The following is a 24,809-nucleotide window of genomic DNA, read 5'->3' as shown; positions in this document are numbered from 1 at the left end:
GCCACCAAGATCCACATTCTGCAGCCTCGGGACTTTCCTGCCCAACGCATGAGCCCGAGCACCCAGGAGTCCCCTGAAGGTGACCCTAGCCCCATGAGCATAGTAGAAGTCACACCCAGGGAGGGAGAGCTGGCCTGCTAATGATACATGCTACACAGGAGGTGGCATGTCGAACAACAGCGCAGACGCAAGCACAATCCCACCTCTACATGCTGTGACAAGGCACTCCTGCCCAGCCTTTGCCTAATAAAAGCCTCATGATCCTGCTCCCTAAGGACCGGGTCACCTGCCCTGTTCCTTTCCACACAGGCCCCCTTGTGCCTCCCTTGTGCAGAAGCTAATAAACTTTTACTTGTCTACTCCCGTTTGTTGTGTCTCTTGATTTCTATCCTGGGGGACAAGAACCCAGGGCCCGGGAACATTTTCACAAAATATGATACGAGAATTTTCCCTCTCTAAGGCTATTAAAAAAAATAGTCCCTGTTGTTTCCTTTTGCCGTGGGTGGAATATTTACTAGCCCCTCTGGTTTATTTGAGGTCATAGCCCTTGGAAGATGTGGGGTGTGCATGAGTTTCCATTCCAGCTCCCCACATTGAGCCAGCTCCAAGGCTGCATGTTCCTTGCTTTGCCCTTATTACCCCACCACACCGGTTCTTGGATCAGTAAAAGCCATGAGGTCAGATGCAACTTCACTGCCCATTGCTAATTTGCCTTCCTGCTCCCCTGGAGCACCACCCTCCCTCTTTTTAGGTCAAACATGGATTTGAGGGGATTTTTGTTGCATATTATTTTACATTTCTTGGGGTTTCCTACCAGGAATGTCTTTCACATAATCTAGCCAAAGATATAGCCAAAGAGTAGAGCCAACAATTAATTCTTTATAATTTTTGTGACTCTGCTATCATTAAAGAATTTGAGTGTCAATTTTTTGCCTGAGTCCTGCCTGCCACCCTCTCTTTATTCCATGGTTCTGGTTGATGAATACCGCAAAACCACAGCCATTTGGCACCAAATTACATTTGTAATCAGTGGCCAGATTTAACTATTCAATCACAGGCTGGGGAAATGGAGCAGAGAAAGGGAATGAGCAATGGCTCAGCTCTGTCCCCAAAACTGCAGGCCTACCATGTGAGAACAGCATATTGAGAAGAAATGGAAAGATTTGTTTTTGTTTGAGAAAGGCAGGTAAGATTGAGTGTCATGGAGTTTTACCAGTTTTGAAGCATAGTTATCAACCCTTCCATCGTCCAGCTAGGAAAATATGGCCCAATGTATGTCAGGCTCACACTCAAAGAGTTAGTTACCTTTCTTCCCACTACTTGCCCATGAAGGCAGACTATGGGTAGAAGTTCTTTCCATAACAGGACAACTCAGCCACGTGTAGAACACTGGAGAAGGATTCCATACTGAAAATAGACTTTCAAAAATTACAAGCTGTCCATTGAGGCTTATTCATAATATAACAACTATAAAGTGAAATCAGATCATTAGCATGGATAGAAAACCCTTTTCATCACTAATTCTTCATTCTTCTCTTCAAGTGTTTGGCTGAAATGTAAACGTCAGTTTCCAAGTAGTTTATTTTATTATACTTGTTCCATTTCTAAAATTCCAGAAGGGCCCTCTTTCCAATCTTGGGTTCGACATGTTGCAAATTAGTCATCAAAGTGTTGAAAAAGGCAGAAAAGAGCGCTGCTGTGCATGTTCATGCTCCATTTTTACTATCTGGGATCTCAAAACGAGAGGACGCAGCGGATGCTGAAACACAAGAAATCAAACATGGAAACGACTGACTTCCTTGCATAAATGGGCTAGGACAAAATAATCACAGTGTGAGTTTTTTAAAAGACAAATTGTCTACCTATGCCCATTTGTTATCTCTACATTTATCTCCCTGTTTCCCCCACAGGCACCAGAGAACGTCTCCTGAATCAAGTCCGTGGGTAACTGGCAACCCTGGGGTCTGATTTGGGTAATGGAGGCAAACATAAGGGAAGACAGCTTGTGAGCCCTGAGCAGCCATCTCATTTGGGCCCACAGTTAGAGTCTCCTCACTCCATGACTTCTAATCGCCCTTCCTCGGGCCATGAGCTGTGCTGGTGGGAAAGGGGGACTCCCCTAGCCTCTCTCTGTTTTCTCGTGGTGAGTGGCTTCCTGGGGCCCATCCCAGTATTCCACTTCAAATGGTGTTTTCCTAGTTTTGTTCCTCATCTGCTGTGGTGCTACACCTGCACTTTCAATAGCTGTGAAAGAGTTCTCTGTTAGGAAGAATAATAGGCATTGCACATTGTACATTGACAGCCTCCCCAGATGTGTGCAGTATTCTAATTCCTCTGCTCTGAACGCGTTTGTCTTAGGGCCCTTGGCTCATTAATTCTTGTTCTTATTTATTCATTCATTCAACAAAATTGTGTTACTGCGCAACTCCCATGTTTCAGGCATTGTGCTTGATGTTGGGGTAGCAATGATGAATGAGATATTCAAAAAACCCACAGTCTAATGTTGCAAGCTTATCACTAATCAGGTAGGTAGATTACAGTGTTGGCCATGTCATAACGGGGGAAGCCGCAGGTGCAATGGGAACAGAGAGGAAGTGTATGCCACCTCGAATTCTGGGAGCTCGGAGGCCTTGCTAAACTGTGATTTGGACCATGGCTGGGAGTTAAGGAACGTGGAGTGTGGAGGGGGTGGGCTTTGGGCACCGATGGTTTCTAGGACAAGGAAATAGGTGTGTGAAGCCTCAGACACAAGGGAGCCTGTGCCATCCTTTGAGGGGCAGGGACTGGGGGAAGACTGGAGGCAGCTCAGTGTGGTTGACGGATTGTGTGCAAGGGTGCAATGACAAGTCGTGAGAGGAGAATAGAAGATGTAGAGAAAGAGCAGTAAGAGTGCAGGAGAATTTGCTCAGCTGGACACTGGCTAAGTGATCCTGGTGGTCACTGCACTGCACGGCCCTGGGTTTTGATTTTCTTTCTCATAAAGCAAAGGTGACAGCCAAATGACCTCAGAGGTCACAACTGCTCCTACCCTATAAAAGCTAAGTTCAACAGGTCCCTCTGCACAGAGGTTTCTATAAATGGCCCCTGCTGGTGGGCGGGGAGGGTTAATAATCATCCAGCCCAGGGGTCTTTGTGTAAAACCCAGAGGCTTGGTCTGCATTTTTTTCCTCAGGAAAGATTATCTCAGGTTCATTGCCCCCTGTTATGTTGTATTACCACATACACTGTAAATATTACAAAGGGTCAAGTTAATTTATTTACCATTGGTGCCAAAGCCTAATGTTCCTAAATCATAAATAATTATCGAGCCAATTCCAATAAAACAAATATAAAGAGAAGTAACATTGCCTGATGGTCCAAGTCAGCAAGATTGCCTGAGGACTTTGTGAATAAGCTGGAGCAAACTGCCTTCTTTCAGGATCAAGTTGGGAAATTAGTTTCAAGATAATGAAGATGACGATTGTAAATTAAGATCTGGGGCTTATTCGCAGTCTCCACCCATTAGTCATAGTTAACGTGAAGGGCCGGAATGGCAGCTTTTCTGATCTTTTGATGTGCTTGTGCACTCTGCAAAAGTGGCCATCTGATAAATAAATGCAAGCTCGCCATCCAGTTAGCACCCATGCCTATCTCATCTCCTCAGGAAATTAGATCTACCTTTTGCATTTCCGCCCACAATTTTGGTGACCTTGGTATTTAATTTTTTTGAGAATACTAAGTTAAAAATGCTTGACAATCTATGTGTTCTCCAACTTTCAGTTTAGATTTTCTCACATACACCGTTGTATGAAACATTGTGTGAGATTCATGCTGCAAATGGAGAACAATCCTGCAATTTTGCTAAACCCTCAGCATGCTTTTCCTTTTCCTATGAAGGTGAAGCTTCTAGTCCACTGTCAGTAATGTGGGGACTGTCTCTTGTTTTTCTCGGACTAGAGATCGATGGATTTCAATACTCTCTCGCTATAAATCTGTTTGGGTCACAGCGCTCTAGAACCCATAATCCTGGTCTCCTCAGCTCTGAACTCCAAATACATAGAAACACAGCTGTCGTCACAGAGTTGCAAAGCGGCTTCAAGCTCAAACAACCCAACACGTGTGTTTTTCAGGTGGTTTGGAACTCGGCTGATTTCAGTCAGTCTACTCAGCGCACGTCAATAACTTCAACCAAGCTCCTGTTGATTCCTGTCAGTTACTAGTGGGTGGGACTTCACAGCAATGTCGCAGAGGGAGGCCCAGGAAAGGCAAGATAATATCCTAGGGAAACCCAGTGTTCTTTAGATTCAGCCTTCTCGCACTCTTACTTGTTTCCACAGAAACCATTCTGCGATCAGGACTTTACACTCACTGCCCTCCGGAAACACAATCGGGTCCTTGCAGACTGGATGGTTTGCTGATTACTACAGGCAAGTTTTGTTCTGTCTTCTATGGGCTCTTGTACACAGTTCCCATTTCTACGGCGCCTGTTCCCCAGACGTCAGGTCGCAGCTCTATCAGCTCCCAGGCCCAGCTCAGGGGTGGCCCCTCCGAGGCTCCCCCACCTCCCAGTGAGAAAGGAGCTCTCCAGGCCTTGAAGGCGGAGTCTGGGGTCTTCTGACCAGACATCATAGCCAGCCCTAAATTGGGGTTACTTGGGTATGCAGTGCCGTATGCTCCAGTCCAGGACCACGAGTGACCTGAAGACAGTGCTTACATTCAACTCTGTTTCTGCAGTGAGACCAGCACAGTGTTGCCATTAGTCACTTAATGAATGTTTGGTGACTAGAAATACTTGTGAAATATCCAATGGTAAGCTGTTGATTGAAAATAAAAAGCAGCACAAATTGTATCTTGTAAATAAATAACTAATTTTCTGGTGGAAGTTAGCTCATTTCAAAGTTGTATTAGTCATCCCAGGTTGCTAATTAAGTTGTAATTTAATTTTTTGGTCATAAGCAAATAACAATGAAATTTTTATTATAATGTATATTTGTACTACTCTTTCTTAATTGGTCTTTCCTTTTTATTTTCACATTTGATCTTAATAGTGGTCTCTCAAGAGAGGAGATATCATTATCCCTATTTTATAGATGAGGACAGTGACCTGGGCAAAGGTAGCCATTTTAGGTCACACACTGACTGAATAAAGGGCTGAGGGTTCCTCACAACTGACTTAAAAGTCTTTTATTGTCTTTCTCTGAACTGTTTCCCACCACCAGCCTCTTTTGATTTGCTCTGAAAACTGATTTTTCATAAAATTTTGGATGTAAGAGTCACACATATCAGCTATCTCACACAGATACATCTTCCACATGCACACATCCCACTCACACACAAATACTCACCATTTTCCACCTTGGAGCAATTCAAATGCCTCATTGATCCTTTCAAAAGGCAATTTATGTGTTATGAGTGGGTCTATGTTGATTTTGTTTTGCAGGTAGTCAGTCACCAGTGTGATAATAGAGTCTCTGGTTTTATAATCTGTAGGAGGAACGGTCAACAATAATGAGAACTGAAAAAAATCAAAACTAACGAAAGAATCAAAGGCACTGTTTCTGTATAAAACTGGCAAAAGCATTCATGGGCGAGAGTAAACCATTTACCTCTTGACCTTTTTCCTGATCATCAGAGCAAGGGAACTGGTTCCATGGGAGAACCCAGATCCCACTCAGGAGTTCTGAGATTACCTAGCATTGCAGAGGAGCCTCTGCGGGCTGCAGTGGACTGTGGAGTGGACCCAGTGCTGTCGTGGTCACGGACCGACAGCTGCAGCTTTCCATTGCCTTCAGACACTAACGATTTCCTATAACCGCTTACCCTCCATCTGGCTTGATTTGAGTTACCAAGTTCTCCCTCCACCTGAGGCTCTAGATAGATCTTCACAAACCTAGAACTTCAACCTCAAAGATAGGTATCTCTACTTCTTTAGCAGTGTTTTGGAGAGTAAGTGCAGCACAATAGTTGCTGAGGAAGCTGGTGGCAAGCTGCCTGGATCCCATTGACGGTTTGATCACCGTGAGCAAAGCAGACACAGGTCTTATTTTCCCCATGTCTATAACTCTGAGGGGACTGAGCTTTAGAGAGCTTAAGTACTTTTCACTGATTTTATTTCTTGTGTTTTTCATTTTCTGTATTTTATGACGCTTTGTTATCTCGGGGCCTTGTGGACGTGGGGAGGGACTGGCCCTCCCAGGGTTACCTAAGTTCTAGGCACAGCACACAGCTTGCTTCAGTGCGCCTTTGATATGCAAACCAACCAATCCCCATCCCCCTCCTTTTATCAGGTGTCAGCAGTCTGGGACACTATTCTCCTGCCCTAAATCACCCCAGGTCAGTTCCCCCACAACTGGGGGCCAACCCTACAGCCCAGACCCTGCTGAAGCTCACTTGGCTTGCCTAGCCTGCCTTGCCTGTTCCTTCCCTGGGAAACCACACGAAAGTCTCTGGCCCATGTTTTCTCCTAGCTCTTTCTGCCCCCCGAGTGACCCTGGGTCTTCCCCATTTGGCCCTGCATGGCGTGGCATGCCCTCTTCTCCTGGGAACTATGATTAATAAACTCTCCATTCAAGGCAGTTGTCTCTGGGTCTGTCATTTTACCAAATCTGAGAAATCAAATCCTGGGTATATTTTAAAACACTGATGCACACCCAGAATGTGGCAAAGTTGAAGCTAGAACCCAGGTCTTTATATTCCCAGCAGACTTCTGTTTCTATAACCTGATATTCTTTATAAATGCCATGTAAAATTGCATTTAAGGCTATTATGTTAAGATATGGTAAGAAAAAAAGTTTGAGTTGTGTTTTAAAAAGATAGTTGGTACACTTTATCGGAGCCTTGGCTACAAATGTTTTACATTGCTTAATTGGGCAGTTTGTACTAAAATACCTATGTATTATGTAATTAGCCTGCAAGATTTTGAATAACTTGGAATCTTGTCAGCACGGAAGTGAATGAAAGGGAAAAACCATCACAGATTTTTCCATCCAGAACAAGAGTTTTGTTAAGGGTGATTTTCCTCAGTCTGTTTGCATATAGTGAGGGAGGAAGGAGACCTGACAGACGCATGATGAAGAGTATTAGAAAATGTGAATAAATTCCTCCATCGAAGCCAAGGACGGCTGGCACTGAGCAGAAATATCAGTGTCAATTACGCTTACTCATTCCAAGCAGCAGCCTAAGCACCTTGAAATAGTTCAATTTTTAAATTGAGCTTTTATTCAAATTGGAAAATTCAGACATCTAGAGTTTCTAGAAAAAAAGAAAAATTTATAATGGGAGGTTGGTCCAGGGCAAAGTTTTCTCTAGTATTTCATGTCTACACACTAACCCGATTTTATTTACATTTGGTCAACTCACACAAAGCGGCACCAGTGAAAAAAGGAAGGAGCACCCAGATATTTTAAAACAGCAAAAAATCCTCCAGTATCTTTTGCAATACACGTGCCTTCCTCCTCATCTTTTGTCTGGGCCAATAAGCGGCTCTTAATCATTGTTGTTACTGCTACAATTCAACGTTGATTTTGTGGCTAATATGTGTCAGTTTGTTTTTCCAGGGCTTTCTTGCATTTTCTCATTTAGTTCTCACTATATTAGGTATGAATGGCTCTATTATTTTCCCTATTTTTCAGGTAATGGGATGGCGATTAACACGTTTAAATAACTTGCTAAGGTCACACATCTAGTATGTGATCTGATGGCAAAGCTCATGATTTTAAGGTCCATGCCCCCGTCAAATTAATGTGATCAGAGCATTCTAGCAAAAGTCAACTGTGCTGTCTAATAGAGTGGCTATTTATTTATTTACTTATTTTTCCGCTGTTTTTTTATTGTGGTAAAATATACATAACATTGCAATCTTAACCATTTTTAAGCATCCAGTTCAGTGATTAAGTACATTCACATTGTTGTGCAACCATCACCACCATCCGTTTCCAGAACTATTTCCATTTTGCAAAGCTGAAACTCCGTACTCATTAAACAGCAATTGCCCCTTCCCTTATCTTTCCAGCCCCTGGCAACCACCCTTCTACTTTCTGCTCTATGATTCTGACAACACCAGGTACCTCATTTAAGTGAAATTATACAGTATATATCTTTTTTGTGACTGGCTTATTTTACTTAGCACAGTATCCTCAAGGTTCATCCATATTGTTGCATATGTCAGAATTTCCTCCGTTTTTAAGGAATAATACTCATTGTGTGAATACACCACAGTTTATTTATCCATTTATCTGTCACTGGATATTTGGGTTGCTTCCACCTTTTGGCTACTGTGAATAATGCTGCTATGAACATGGGTATACAAATATCTCTTTGAGAGACTGCTTTCAACTATTTTGGGTATATACCCAGGAGTGAAATTCCTGGGAGATATAGTAATTTTATTTTTTAATTTTTTGAGGAACTGCCATACTGTTTTCCACAGTGGCTGTATCATTTTGCATCCCAACAGACAGTGCAGGAGTTCCAATTCTCCACATGCTCACCAATACTTGTTATACTCCATTACTTTTTGTTGCTGTTGAGGAATATTGGCCCTGGGCTAACATCTCTTGCCAATACTCCTCTTTTTGCTTGAGGCAGATTGTCTCCAAGCTGACGTCCAGGCCAATCTTCTTCTATTTTGTATGTAGGACCCTGCCATAGCATGGCTTGATGAGCAGTGTGTATGTCTGCCCCCAGGATCCAAACCAGCCAACCCCAGGGCACTGAAGCAGAGTGAACAAACTTAACCAATATGACACAAGGCCTGCACCTCCATTCCTTTTTTTAAGATTAAGACATATTTGAATGTACATATGCAACACATTTTTAGAAATCCATATGTCAGTTGATGTATGCCATTTGGCTATTGTGAATAATGCTGCTATGAACATTGTTGTACAAATATCTGAGTCCATGCTTTCAATTGTTTTAAAGTGGAATTCCTGGATCATAGGGTAATTCTATACTTAATTCTTTGAGAAATCTAGAGACTTTAGGAGGACATCGGCTCTGTAAGTGAGCTCTGGTCACTCTAGCTTTCTTTTTATTTATTTATTTATTTACTTTCAATAACATTGGATGCTAACATTATATGGCTTTCAGATGTACATCGTAATATATTTCGAATTCTGTGCAGATTACATCATGTTCACCACCCAAAAACTAATTATAGTCCATCACCTCACATGTGAGCCTAATCATGCCTTTTGTCTTCCCCCCACCCCTTCCCTTATGGTAACCAACAATCCAATCTCCGTTGTTATGTGTTCATTTGTCGTTGTTTTTATCTTCTTCTTATAAGTGAGGTGAGGGCCTCTGCATTGTGGGGGTTGGGTAAGCTCCAGGGAGTTGGGAAGTGTGCATGGGCCAGGAGTGTGTTGACAGTGTGTGTGAATCTGTTGGGGGTGGGGCTTGTCAGCTGCAACAGACTTGTGCTTCACAAACAGCCACAAAAGGGATCAGCCCCACCTTCCAAAGCCTAAAACAATTGGGTGATCCCGTGCCTAGGGCCAGCCCCACTCAGCCTCAATCCTAAGAGAGCTGACAACAACCTTGCAGTCTTGAGGCCTACAGCAACTGTAAGTCCCTGAGCCTAGCAACCACCCACACTGGGTGCCTACTCACTTACCAGAAAAACTGCAACAGGAGTGTGCTATAAGACCTTGCATCCAACAGTGCTGGGGCTCCCCAGATTCGACTTACAAACAGGTGGCCAGGGAGAGAAAGCTTAGACTCCTTGGGTGCCAGAAATAAGAGCAGCCCTGCTGCAGCAGAAGGACACACATAGCCCACACAGGGGTCACTTCTGGAACATCTGGACTGATGACAAGAGGGAGGCACACTGTGGGGCCTCAAAAGGCATCTCTGACATAAGGTGACTTCTCCAAGATCAGGAGACATAGCTGACTCACCTAACACATAGATATAAGCACAGAGAAGGAGGCATAATGAGGAGGCAAAGGACTATGTTCCAAGAAGGGGACAGGACAAAATCCCAGAAAAAGAACTAAATGAAACAGAAATAAGCAATCTACCTGACAAAGAGTTCAAGCAAAAACTCATAAGGATCCTCACTGATCTTGGGAGAAGACTGGATGAACACAGTGAGAACATCAACAAAGAATTGTAAAATGTAAAAAAGAACCAATCAGAAATGAAGAACACAATACAAGAAATGAACAATTCACTAGAGGGATTCAATAGCAGAGCAGATGATACAGAAGAATGGATCAGTGAGCTGGAAGGAAGACTAGAGGAAATCACTCAAGCTGAACAGATAAAAGAAAAAAAGAATTATACAGAATGAGAACAGTCTAAGGGACCTCTGGGACAACATCAAGCACACTAACGTTCATATTATAGGTGCCCCAGAAGGAGAAGAGAGAGACAAAGGGACAGAGAATCTATATAAAGAAATAATAGCTGAAAACTTTCCTAACCTCAGGAAGGAAACAGATGTCCAAGTACAGGAAGCACAAAGAACAGCAAACAAGATGAACACCAACAGGTCCACACTGAGGGAGGTTATAATTAAAATGTCCAAAGATAAAGATAAATAGAGAATCCTAAAAGCTGCAAGGGAATGGAAACAAGTGACATACAAAGGAAAGCCAACAAGGCCATCGGTGGACTTCTTAGCCAAACCCTACAGGCTAGAAGAGAGTGGCATGACATATTTAAAGTGCTGAAAGGAAAAAACCTACAGCCAAGAATACTCTATCCAGCAAGGTTATCATTCAGAATGGAAGAAGACATAAATAGCTTCCCAGACAAGCAAAAATTAAAGGACTTTATCACCAAGAAACCAGTTCTACAAGAAATGCTGAAGGGACTTATTTAAGTGGGAAAGAGAAGAACACAAATAGGGATAAGAAAATTATCCAAAAAAACAGGAAATAAAATTAGTGGCAAAGGCAAAAACACAGTAAAGGTAGCAAATTAACCACCCATGAAGGTAATGTGAAGGTTAAAAGACAAAAGTACTAAAATTACCTATTTAAATGATAAGAGAGATAGACACACAGAAAACAAGAGGTTAGATATGATTTCAAAAACATAAAATGTGGGAGGAGGGGAGAAAAAGAGTAGAGCTTTTAGAAAGAGATCGAGCTAAAGAGACTATCAACTCACTACAGATTGCTATATATGTAGGCTATTATATACCAAGCTCATACTAATCACAAATCAGAAACTTATACTAAGTAAGCAAATTAGTAAAAAGAAAGAAATCAAACATATTACTAAAGAAAACCGTCAAACAACAAGGGAAGAGAGCAAGAGAAGAAGAAAGGTACAGAGAAGAACTACTAAAATGCCCAGAAAAAAGATTACAAAATGGCAATAAATATACTTTCATCAATAGCTACTTTAAATTTCAATGGGCTAAATGTTCTAATCAAAAGACATAGGCTGGCAGATTGGATAAAAAAACAAGACCCATATATATGCTGCACACAAGAGACACACTTCAGACCTAAAGACACTCACAAACTGATAGTGAAAGGATGGGAAAAGATACTCCATGCAAATGGCAAAGAAAAGAAAGAGAGGGTACTTATATCAGACAAAATAGACTTTAAAACAAAAACTGTTACAAGAGACAAAGAAGGACACTACCTAGTGATAAAGGGAACAATCCAACAAGATGATATAACACCTGTAAATATCTATACACCCAACCTAGGAGCACCTCAATATATGAAACAATTATTAACAGACATAAAAGGAGAAATAGACAGAAACACAATAATACTAGGGAACTTTAACCCTCCACTTACACCAATGGATAGATCATCCAAACAGAAGATCAATAAGGAAACATTGGCCTTAGATGACGCATTAGATCAGATGGACTTAGTAGATATATATAGAACATTCCATCCAAAAACTGCAGAACACACATTCTTTTCAAATGCACATGGAACATTCTCAAGGATTGAATACATATTAGGCCACAAAACAATTCTCAAGAAATTTAAGAAGATCGGAATAATACCAAGAATCTTTCTGACCATGAAGGTATGAACCTAGAAATCAACTAAGGAAGAAAACCAGAAAAGCCACAAAAAAGTGGAAAATAAGTGAAATGCTACTGAACAACCATTGGGTCAATGAAGAAATCAAAAAATACCAGGAGACAAATGAAAATGAAAAGACAACACGCCCAATCTATGGGATACAGCAAAAGTGGTTCTACGAGGGAAGTTTATAGCAACCAGCCCTACCTCAACAAACAAGAAAAATCCCAAATAAACAATCAAACAGTGTACCTAAAGGAACTGGAAAGAGAAGAACAAACAAAGCCTAAACACAGTGGGAGGAAGGAAATAATAAAAATCAGAGCAGAAATAAATGAAATAGAGACTAAAAAACCCTAGAAAAAATTAATGAAACCAAGAGCTGGTTCTTTGAAAAGATCAACAAAATTGACAAACCTTTAGTTAGGCTCATCAAGAAAAAAAGAGAGAAGGCTCAAATAAATAAAATCAGAAATGAAAAAGGAGAAATTACAACAGAGACCTCAGAAATACAAAAGATAATAGAATAGTATGAAAGCTAGGCGCCAACAAATTGGATAATCCAGAAGAAATGGATAAGTTCTTAGAATCATACAACCTTCCAAAACTGGATCAAGAAGAAGTACAGAATTTGAATAGACCAATCAACAGTAAGGAGATAGAAACAGTAATCAAAAACCTCCCAAAAAATAAAAGTCCAGGACCAGATGGCTTCCCTGGTGAATTCTACCAAACATTCAAAGAAGACTTAATACCTATCCTTCTTGAACTGTTCCACAAAATTGAAGAGGAGGGGAGGCTTTCTAACTCATTCTACAAAGCCAAGAATATCCTGATACCAAAACCAGACAAGGACAACACAAAAAAAAGAAAATTACAGGCCAATATCACTGATGAACATTGATGCAAAAATCCTCAACAAAATACTAGCAAATCGAATACAAAAATACATTAAAAAGCTCATACATCATGATCAATTGGGTTTTATTCCAGGGATGCAGGGATGGTTCAACATCTGCAAATCAATCAATGGGTGACACCACATTAACAAAAATCACATGATCATCTCAAGAGATGCAGAGAAAGCATTTGACAAGATACAACGTCCCTTTATGATAAAAACTCTGAATAAAAAGCGTACAGAAGGAAAATACCTCCACATAATAAAGGCCATATATGAGAAACCCACAGCTAATCTCATTCTCTCTCAATGGAGAAAAACTGAAAGCTATCCCTCTAAGAACAGGAACCAGACCAGGATGCCCACTTTCACCACTCTTATTTAACATAGTATTGGAAGTCCTTGCCAGAGAAATCAGGCAAGAAAAAGAAATCAAAGGGATCCAACTTAGAAAGGAAGAAGTGAAACTGTCACTATTTGCAGATGACATGAGTTTATATATAGAAAACCCTAAAGAATCCCTAAAAAGACCTTTAGGAATAATAAATGAATACTGTGAAGTCACAGGATAACAAAATCAACATACAAAAATTGGTTGCATTTCTACACACTAACAATGAAGCAGCAGAAAGAGAAATCACGAAGACAATCCCATTTATAATTGCAACAAAAAGAATAAAATATCTAGGAATATAAACTTAACCAAAGAGATGAAAGATCTGTACACCAAAAAGTATAAAACATTGTTGAAAGCAAGTGAAGAGGACACAAAGAAATGGAAAGATATTCTGTGCTCTTCGATTGGGAGAATTAACATAGTTAAAAGCACCATACTTCCTAGGGCAATCTATAGATTCAATGCAATCCTCATCAAAGTTCCAACAACATTTTTCACAGAAATAGAACAAGGAATCCTAAAATTTATATGGAACAACAAAAGACGGTGAATAGCCAAAGGAATCCTGAGGAAAAAGAACAAAGCTGGAGGTATCACACTCCCTGATTTCAAAACATACTACAAAGCTAGAGTAACCAAAACAGCGTGGTACTGGCACAAAAATGGACACACAGATCAATGGAACAGCATAGAGAGCCCAGAAATAAACCACACCTATATCAACAGCTAATTTTCGACAATGGAGCCAGGAGCATACAATGGAGAAAGGAGAATCTCTTCAATAAATGGTGTTGGGAAAACTGGGCAACTACATGTGAAAGAATGAAAGTAGACCATTACCTTACACCAAGCACAAAAATCAATGCAAAATGAATTACAGACTTGAATGTAAGACCTGACACCATGAAACTTCCAGAAGAAAACATAGGCAGTCCACTCTTTGACATTGGTCTTAGCAGCATGTTTTCAAGTACCATGTCTGATCAGGCAAGGGAAACAAAAGAAAAAGCAAACAAATGGGTCTATATCAAACTAAAAAGCTTCTGCACAGCAAAGCAAACCATCAACAGAACGAAAAGACAGTGTACCAATTGGGAGAAGATATTTGCAAACCATATATTGGATAAGGTGTTAACATCCAAAATGCACAAAGAACTCATATGACTCGACGACAAAAAAACCGACAACCCAATTCAAAAATAGGCAAAGATCTGAACAGAGATTTGTCCAAAGAAGACACACAGATGGCCAACAGGCACATGAGAACATGCTCAACATCATTAACTATCAGGGAAATGCAAATCAAAACTATAACGAGAGATCACCTCACTCCAGTCAGAATGGCTATAATTAACAAGACAGGAAACAACAAGTGTTGGAGAGGATGTGGAGAGAAGGGGACCCTCGTACACTGCTAGTGGGATTGTAAACTGGTGTGGCCACTATGGAGAAGAGTATGGAGTTTCCTCAGAAAATTAAGAATAGGTCTACCATATGATCCAACTATTCCACTGCTGGATATTTATCCCAGGAACTTGAAAACACTAATGCATAAAGGTACATGCACCCCTATGTTCATTGCAGCATTATCCATAATAGCCAGGAGTTGGAAGCAATCTAGGTGCCCATTATGGGACGAATGGATAAAGAAGATGTGGTATATATACACAATAGGATACTACTATACCACAAGAAATGATGAAATCCGGCCATTTGTGACAACATGGATGGACCTTGAGGACATTATGCTCATTGAAATAAGTCACTTAAGGGAGAAAGTCAAATACCATATGATCTCACTCATAAGTAGAAGATAAAAACAACAACAAAGAAACACATAGTAAGAGAGATTGGATTGTTGTTTACCAGAAAGGAAGAAGGGGGCGAGGAGGGTGAAAGGAGTGATACGGCACATGTGTGTGGTGATGGATTATAATTAGTCTTTGGGTGGTGAACATGATGTAATCTACACAGAATTCGAAATATATTATGATGTACACCTGAAAGTTATATAATGTTATAATCCAATGTTACTGCTATAAAATGAATAAATAGAAAATCAACTCTGATTTCCTGGAATGAAATAAGTACGTCCTGAAGGCAAAGCCTTGGGGACCAATGGGTTTTTGCCACAGAAGAGTGTTAAAGTGCATGAGTCATTCAAAGCCTGTGAGGGTTGATAGTTGCTTCTAAAAGTGCTGGGCAGTTTAGTGGAAGAGAATAGCAAGCCCAAAATTTCAGATTCTTGCCTCATGGCATGCACTGTAACCTAAGAATGTTCTATGATAATATTAGAAGTCTCATTAATTTCTTGAAGCCATAAAGCTAGACTAGCCAGAAGCCAAATTAGAAGTTCGACCCTGTAGGTTTCCAATTACAGCATTGGGTAAATTCACAGGAACACCAGGTCTCGTCAGAGAAAACTAGGGTATTGACTGGGAAGAAGTTGGATTCCGTGTATTGGAATGAGATTATTTTGAAAGAGTCAAATGACTCAGATTACTCTGAACCCCCAATCTCCACTGATCTTTCCTGGCCAAACAAGACATTCTCTCTTGCCTACATGACAAAGATACTGACTACCTGATTTGAAGACCATGTGAGGACCTTGCCTGAGCAGCAACCCTGTAAGGGGAAGCCAGTTTTCCTTATGTCCCATCCACTTCCATCTCTCATGGTCTTCAGACCTACAATTACAGTCAGACTAAGCAATGAGAGTCAGTTACCAGGTCAAATGTGGAAGGAGAAGGGTTAAGCACCAAAATAACTAGTATTATGTTTTGCTAATGCATATTGATAAAAATTGACCAACTCTTGGGAGAACGAATTCTGCGGGTCCAAGGGCATGGTGGGAAGAACATTATTTTAGATCAGGTTGAATTTATCACTATGGGTACCTTTACTAGAAATTCTGTATTGTTGTGCTAGCTCTGACAAAGAGGAGTCATTAAAATTGTTAGTTCTCTTTATAGACAGCACCCCTGGCTCGAAAACGATTCATGATAAATGAAATTGAGATGCCAGATTTTTTTTTTTTAGATAATGTAAACGAAGGAATACATGGAGAGAGAGGAATGTTGGAAAGGATTCATCATGGGCTAGATGCTTTACTATGTTCCTTGAGAGGGACCAGAAAAATAATCTTTTCACCATGATTTTGAGAAATCCATTGTTGAGGGGAGTTCTATGGTTCATTTTCCTGTAGGTTGGTGGGAGATGTTATAGTTGAGATGGGCTTCCTTATTTCAACCAGGATACCAGGTGGCAGGGCGGCAGAGACCAAGTAGTGGGACAGGAGAGGCAAAGTAGATGTAGTTCCCATGATGGGCAGCAGTACCAGTTGGTAAACAGTGTTGTCTGATCCACAGTGACTTTTGGGGGTGGCAATTGATGCATCATACATATCAGTTAGGTTGTTTTGCCTGAAAATGATGGAATACTTAGGTGAAAGAGGTTTAAAAACTTAAGGTTTATTGGGAATGTAAATCAATTTGCAGCCACGATGGAAAACAGTATGGAGGTTCCTCAAAAAATTAAGAGTGGAACTGCTATATGATCTAGCAATTCCCCTTCTGGGTATTTATCGAGAGGAAAGGAAAGCAGGATAGCTGCACTCCCATGGTCGCTGCAGCATCATTCACAATAGCCAAGATGTGGAAACAACCTACGTGTCTGTCAACAGATGGACGGATAAAAAAGATGTGGTATATATACAATGGAATATTATTCAACCACGACAAAAAAGGAAATTCTGCTATTTGCAACAATATGGATAGACCTTGAGGGAGTTATGCTAAGTGAAATAAGTCAGACAAAGACAAATACTGTACAATCTCAACTATATGTGGAATCTAAAGAAGCTGTACTCATAAAAACAGAGACTAGAATGGTGGTTACCAGGGTCTGGGGAGTGGGAGAGAGGGGAGATGTCAGTCAAAGAGCACAAACTTCCAGCTACAAGATGAATAAGTGCTGAGCATCTAATGCACAGCTTAGTGATTATAGTTAAGAACACTGTGTTATGTACCTGAAAGCTGCTAAGGGAGTAGATCTTAAATGTTCTCACCACCAAAAAGAAATATTATTTATGTGGCGTGATGCAGGTGTTGGCTAACGCTATGGCGGTAATCATTTTGCAATATATGTGTATCAAATCAACATGCTGGACAAGTTAAACTTATACAATACTGTATGTCAATTATACCTCAATAAAGCTGGGACAAATGAGAGAAAAGGCCCTAGAAATTATGGACATATTTGTCCAGATATCTGTCACATGTCATTCAAACTATACGGAGAGCAATCTCTAAAATTGTTGGTATCTATGTGTCTAAAATTTTCAACCATTTTCTGTTTTGCTGAGGAAGATTCGCCCTCAGCTAAATCTGTACCTGTCCTCCTTTATTTTGTATGTGGGTTGCTGCCACAGCATGGCCACCAATAAGTGGTGTAGGTCTGCGCCCAGGAACTGAACCCAGGACGTCGAAGTGGAGCACACCAAACTTAACCACTAGGCTGGCATGGGGCTGGCTCCCAATTTTTCACCATTTTTTATGTCATAATAGTTATAAATTACAATCCAACATAAGTGGGATGTGTAGTAGGATTGGAATCAAAAGAAATATTTTTAAAAAAATATCTCACATAACCAAATTATCTTAATGGTTTATTGTATTAAGCATAATCAATGATTAATTGTAATTGTGATTATATTAATGTCACATAATAGTATCACATATAACCAAAAGTCTAGAGAGGGGTGGGTAAATCCTGCTGCTCAGTGATGTCAGGGCTCTAAACTAGAGTTCAGCTTCTCTGCCATTCTCTTGTCCTTTCCATCGTGGTTGCAAGATGCCAGCTCCAGCCTGTCATGTCCTTACATGACAACATCCGAAGGCAGGAAAGAATACCGCCCCGCCCTTTGTAAATCAAGAGGGAAATCGCTCCCCAGAGTCCACAGCAGGCTTCTCCCCTGTGTCTCACTCCCCAGAATGGAGTCACTTGTCTACCCAAATCAGTCACTGGCAAAGGGGAATGGGATCAGGCCGGTTATAGTTTAACTCCTGGAGCCGAGGGAGACTCCTGCCTTCCCTGAGCTCATTATTGCCTGTTTCCTGAATGAAATGGAGGCTCTGTTTGTTAGAGAGAAGTGGGGAAGAGCTAAGGAGTAGGCGAGCAGTGTGGCAGCACCATCTTTGGCAGCTCTCATTTACAGTGTGACCTAAAAAACTGCGTTTTGAGCAGAGCTTAGAGTAGCAGGATTCTCCCCAGCTGGTCTCCATTGCTGTGAGATGACTCTCACGCTTCCCTTTACGGACTGAACGTTTCCGCATGTCACAGCACGATGTTGTATGGAGCCTGCGGCAAGCTCCGATGGGAGAATCATGGTGGAGAACCTGGAGTTTTAGACCAAAGTCATGCTCCCTTCAGTCCTCGTTCTGACAAAAAGCGCCTGGCCGTGAGGCACTAGGTGACCATGCCATCTGAGTTTCTCACCATGAACTGGTTATTATTTGATGCACAGAATTATAAGGTTAGACATGCCCAGGAAGACAGCATTGTCCAGTGGAAGTGATAAATGTAGGACTGGACCCAAGCAGATCCTGAACTTACTGTGACAGTAAATTGCCTGAGCATTAGACTCACACTTCTAATGCACTTCCATCCCTTAGGGAGATTCCCTACAACCAGTTCACAGAGGAGGAAGAGAATCTCAGCTTGGTTTCCAGTGCTCTGCACAATATTCTGGCCGTTGGTGAGGCAGACTTGGCAAATCTTGACGGTATGTGGAACTTCAAGCGTTATAGCTCTTCGAGTCCTCTTTGGCAGGAATGAAGTAGCCTGAGGTATGGGTCTACATTGATTAATAGGCAGTAATTAGTGCTTTGGTCAGATGATCAGGGACTTTGAAGGAATGAGGTTGTAGGATTGGTAATAAGGAATTCTGGAAAAGAGATATGTGGCCGGACCTTTCATGATGGGCACTGAGTGGGAGGATACTTATATATTGCATGTGAATCTCACCACAGGTCTGATTTTGGAGGAGATTGACAATAATCAGGTGAACAATGTTGTTCAGTAGGCCACCAAGTGCTTACTCAGTGGGCTTATAAATGCAGCGGCCATAGAGGTGAGCATGGGCCCAGAGCATGAACATTCCTTATCAAGGCTGTTTTGGCTCTGCCACTGCTGAACGCCCAGATTGGTAGCAGCAGCCAGCAAGCCTGGGTCCCCAATATGGTGCAATACCTAAGGGAGACTAGGCAGCCGCTCTGTGACAGATGGATTACATTGCATCCCTTTCATCATGGAGGCGGCAGAAATCTGCTGTCATTGGGATCATCCCTTATCCAGGATCTAGTATCGTTTTCCTATCTGTCTTGCTTCTCCTTGTGTCACTATCCATGGATTCATTAACATACATGAAACGTAAGTTCCGACTCTCAGATTAAAAAGAAAGTAAATATACAAAGGCATAGGCATTACATTATTATGGAATAGTTAACAATTCTATATTTTATGCATGTGGAAGGAAAGGAAAGTGCTTGTGATTCTTAATCTGGAGGAAAAATTAAAAGACTGCTTAGAAATACAGAGATGTCAGTTACAATATTGCTGCCAGGTCGAAGACTCAGCAGTAAGACAGTCAGAGCTGCAGATCCCGCTCGGAGGTTATTTTCACAGGACAGGGCGACACCTTGTGAAGCCTTCGGAGTCTCACCAGACCTTCTGGTTCCAATGACACTTCTGTTAACAGAGAAGGGATTTCTTCTTAATGGCGAACAAAAGACATTCTAGGGACAGCTACGAATGTTGACACACGTCTCCACACTGCTGAGAACAGATTGATATTCTTGGGAACACTCTTAATTTAATACCTTATGGAATCAGGCTTTTTGACGTAGCTTAAGATGCAGAGTTGAATTTCTCTTAGCTGCAAGAAGGGACATCCCTTTCGTCTCTTACTCAGACTCCTTTGGTTGATTATAAAGACTTTCATTTTCAAGGTCAGGGCCTAAAATTTCATTAGCTACATTATGAGCAGGCCTATAGAGCAGAATTTTATTGGGAGAAATGGAGAAAGCGATTATAAATGTTATCTAATAGCAATAAAATAAGGATATAGTTTTTTGTCTATATTATTAAACGCCTGATTTACTTATAATTACCTTCTAAACAGACCTTGAAACTTCACAGTAGATACATGGCTTGTCTTTGGCTTTAAAGTGAGAGAATAAGAGTAATCTGGTTTAACAGTATTCCAGAGAGGAAATATTTAGGGATTTTCTCAAGCTCAAGATTTGCCAAAAATGGAGATGGCTGACTAAAGAATATATAAATACAGCTTGCATTTGCTGGTAGATTCTTCTGAAGGAATATATTATTCAGACTGCCTGTGCAGGATTGAGTTTAAGTATACTTGGAGCTATTTAATTAAGAATGAAGAGGACATGGTGGGAGGGGAGAAGGGGTGTGTCAGCTGTTTCTCGTGTCCCAGGGACTGAGGTGACTCTGTGATGCTGCAGAGAGCAGAACCAGGAGGCAGACCTCAGGTTTCGTTACAAGGCAAACACTGGCCTGTGAAGGGATTTCACCCAAGGTTGACTGACCGGCTGTGGGGCATAATTTTAGAAAGTGATTTATTTATTGAATTTGGAATTGGAAATCATCCATCTTTCTTGACCCAACGTTTTATTTTGAAAACTGCCTCAATTTCAAAATTTGAAAAACAGGACAATGAACAGCTCTACGTCCTTCACCTAGACGTAGCAGTTAGTATTTTTTGTCACATTTACTCTCTCTCACACAAACACACACACACACACACACACACTTTTTGATGAGCCATTTGAAAGGAAGGTGCACATCTCGTGAAATTCACCCCTGACTTCTTCAGCGTGCATCTCCTAAGCAAAAGGACATTCCTCCACCTGTTACCATCCATCCTTAAGATAATGTTCAGCTTGAAGATTCTATGAACCTTCAAGATTTTTCTGACTGGCTTATGAAGGTTCTCCGAAGGCGGTCAGAAAACCAGTATCTGCTTTCCCTGTAACACAGGATTCGTTCAAGGAGGTGGATCCAATCTGCCCTGCCCCCTCTCAGAGCGTGCTGCTGGAAGGCTGCTGTACACAAGGCCTCAAAGGACGCGGAAAACTGCCTGGCCCTCAAGAAGCTGTGGCCAGGGAGACTGTTGGAGGATCAGATGAAGTCGTGCACAGGAAAGTAGTTTTAAATTGTCAACTATGATAAAAATGAAAGTTGTTACTCTTTCCCTGAATTCTTTTTCTCAAGAAAATAGGATCTAGGAGATGGAAAGCTGTTTAAAAAGCCCACCAGAGGGCGCTGCAGTACCCTTAGAAGACAACGACAGTCTAAGATGTTTGAGGAGACAGTGAGTGTATCTGAAAACTGCATATATTTTTCTTCTCAGAAGAATATAGGAGCCAGCCCCATGGCGTAGTGGTTAAGTCTTGTGCGTGCCAGTTTGGCGGCCCGGGTTCACAAGTTTGGATCCCGGGTGTAGACATACACCAAGCCTTGTCAAGGCATGCTATGGTGGCAACCCACATGCAAAAATAGAAGAAGATTGGCAACAGATGTTAGCTCAGAGGGAATCTTCCTCATGAAAAAAAAAAAAAGGAAGAATATATCGTGATTGTGTTGCCTTCTAAATTCAAGTATTGTTCACAATATTATTTGGCATTCTTTAAAGATTTGTATAATTTCAGACCAAAAGATCATTAAAAAATAAAATAAAATATAGACCTATATATCTTATGTTAGAGACTCCAAACCTTTATAATAATGTTTTTTTCCCTTTGGAGGGGTCAAGTTTCATTCCAGTTTTGTTTCAGTGGCTTATCCTGAAAATGTCCATTGTAGCATCTATAATAGTTAGAAAACTCTTATTTTGCTTTTCATATAAATCTTATCTGTTAAATCTTAGAACTATAAATATTTTTACTTACTACATTACTTTATTATAATTATATTGCTCACTGTCACTTTTAGTTGACTATGGAAAATAGATTATTTAGTGCTAATTACAGACTATTAAACTCTGTAAATCTGTAGACATTATATGTTGTGATTATTATCAAAAGTGAAAAAGGCAATTATTTAATAAAGATGGAAATTTGAGAATATATGGATTTTCAAAAAATCTTTATTTTTATATGTGTATTCATTTATATAGCTTCTGATATTCCACTACTTGTGATTATAGTTCACGGTGGTAAAGTGGGGCTAAGAGTAAGGAAATGAACAGATATTAAAAAGGAAATTATTTAGCAGACTTTTAAAGAAGAGTAGTCTACAGCATATTGAAACTTATAAATTACATAATGGCATTATATATATACACTATATATATATAAAGGATATATATATTTTTTATGTACATATATAATAGTGATTTTTTTCTAGTAAAAATCTTTTTATTATGGAAAATTTTAAACATATACAAAAGTAGAGAAAACAATATAATGACACCCCATATATTTCTCACCCAACCTAAAAAATTACAAACGTATAGCTGATCTAGTTTTATTTATTGCCCTTCACTCCCCACTCCCATCTCTCCAGAACTAGTTTAAACAATTCCCAAACATCATCATGATGCCATTCATAAACACATCAGTTATCATAGTTAACATAGGACATATTCCTGTATTTTATGGATAGAAATGCTGTAATCTTTACAGACATTTTATTTTGAGATGTGAACTGTGAATATTTGTTTAACCTCATGGTGATCCTGGATTTGTCATATCGAACCAACCAGACAGGTTCAGATTCAGTCAGATAGCGTTCCAGATTGTGCCTGGTGTCTTCAAAAGATCAGCACTGTCCGAATGCTGTTCATAATAATAAAACAATAATCAGTATAATTTTCATGACAAAGTTAACCAAAACCCACAAATAATTTTCGTTCTTTTGTGTCAGGATTTGTTTTAATCTTTTTGTGTAGATGCCCCTTTGTTAAAATTTTAAACATATACAAAAGTAGAGAGAACAACATAATGAAACCCCATATATTTCTCACCCAACCTAAAAAATTACAAACATATAGCCGATCTAGTTTTATTTATTACCCTTCATTCCCCACTCCCATCTCTCCAGAACCAGTTTTCAACAATCCCCAAACATCATCATGATTCTATTCTTAAACACATCAGTTATCACAGTTAACGTGGGACATATTCCTGTATTTTATGGGTAGAAATGCTGTAATCTTTATAGATAAAGCCTAATTTCTTTGATCTTGTCATCCTCTTCCATTCATGGCATCAAGAATACTTTCCCTATAGTTCCAGGAGGCTGGGGGAAAATTGGGGACCCTCACTGGACCCTGGGCAAGGTCCTTGCTGCCCAGCGGTTCTGTGGAGAAGTAGCGCATGCTGAGGTTGGAGTGAGGTTTCCATCTTGGAATAGTCACTGCTCTTGGCTCTCCTGTAGCCAAGGGCAAACGGGGCTTCAAAAGAGGGGTGGTTGGTGTGTTGGGATGCTACTTTGTGGAAACCCCAAATTCCTCCTCCTGGATAACTCCTTCAACAAGCAGAAGCAGAGAGGGGAGAAGCCTCCAGGACAGAGAATTCCTTATCTCGGACCCTACTGCTAGAGTTGCGGAATCCTTGGCATCAGTAGGTGGCCATGCACAAATGTACTCTTCACCCAGGGGCTGTGGAGGGAGAACCTCTGTGTCCCTTCCTCACCATGAGTCAGGGGCACTGCACCTTAATAAGCCAGTTGGTCACTGTGTCCCATCCCGTTCCCTCCATTTCCTTGCTTCTTTGCAGCTGGTATGGTTGGAGGGCTTATCCTCTTCTCTGCTTCCTGTACCCACATGGTAATCAAGCCTGCGGAGGCCCATCCTCTGCCTTCTCCGCTCCACCTTTCCATCTGTGTGGGCAGCCAGGTAGTCTTCTCAGGGGCCAGAAGGAGAGTAGGAGGCCTCATTCAGGTGTCTACCCCTCGGCCTCCATTCTACCACTGACTACCAGGCCTACTTTAAGACTATTGGAGACTTGCCCAGCAATTAACAAAGTAGTGCAATGTTTTCCATTTGGCTGCCATTTTGCATTGCCTGTGAGTATGTTCCACGACTGAGAACTCCGGGGGAAAAGGGGTAGTGGGAGACAGGCTACGAGCGCCAGAGTCTGAGGCCCTGAACCCCAACCCAACTCCTAACTTGAGAATTACCCCTTATGAGGATATTGAGATTGTGCAAGATATTGTGAGGATTATATACTACTTAGATACTTAGCGTAGCTTAAAAAAAATCTTTATTTTTTTCTTTTTACTGAACTTCTTTTCAGTATCTTGTAGCTAACACATTTGCAGATTAGGCTGTTCATGTCAGTAGGGATGTTTTCTCAGGTTTCCTTCCCAGAAGGAGCCTGGTTCCTCACACTGTGGACCTGTTTTCTTGTTTTGCAACATTTATTCTCTGCTTCAAACTCCTGTCATTTAACTTTAGGTTTTTACCCCTCTCCTTTGTGATGTCTTCTCTTTGTTGTTGCTC

The 24,809-nt window shown here is 40.9% G+C and overlaps 1 protein-coding gene across 3 annotated transcripts in view; it reads right to left on the bottom strand.

Moving 5' to 3' along the window:
• Window positions 1–1,564: 1,564 nt before the first annotated feature.
• LOC106827761 (all-trans-retinol dehydrogenase [NAD(+)] ADH4) overlaps window positions 1,565–24,809 on the bottom strand; it is a 38,097-nt gene continuing 14,852 nt past the window's right edge. Inside the window, exons 9-11 of one of the 3 annotated variants that reach the window (XM_070505312.1) lie at window positions 5,586–23,142; window positions 5,325–5,463; window positions 1,565–1,759 (exon numbers count right to left, since the gene is read on the bottom strand). In XM_070505312.1, coding sequence (XP_070361413.1) covers window positions 23,118–23,142 — 25 coding nt within the window. In that variant the 3' untranslated portion in view covers window positions 1,565–1,759; window positions 5,325–5,463; window positions 5,586–23,117. Of the gene's footprint in view, window positions 1,760–5,324; window positions 23,143–24,809 lie in introns of all 3 variants that reach the window. The other 2 variants (XM_070505313.1, XM_070505311.1) reach the window with 2 other exon arrangements.

Source organism: Equus asinus, chromosome 3 (genome assembly GCF_041296235.1).
Source record: "Equus asinus isolate D_3611 breed Donkey chromosome 3, EquAss-T2T_v2, whole genome shotgun sequence".
NCBI lineage: Eukaryota > Metazoa > Chordata > Mammalia > Perissodactyla > Equidae > Equus > Equus asinus.
The sequence above is the reverse complement of the archived record's forward strand: the minus strand, read 5'-3'. Positions and strand labels throughout refer to the sequence as shown.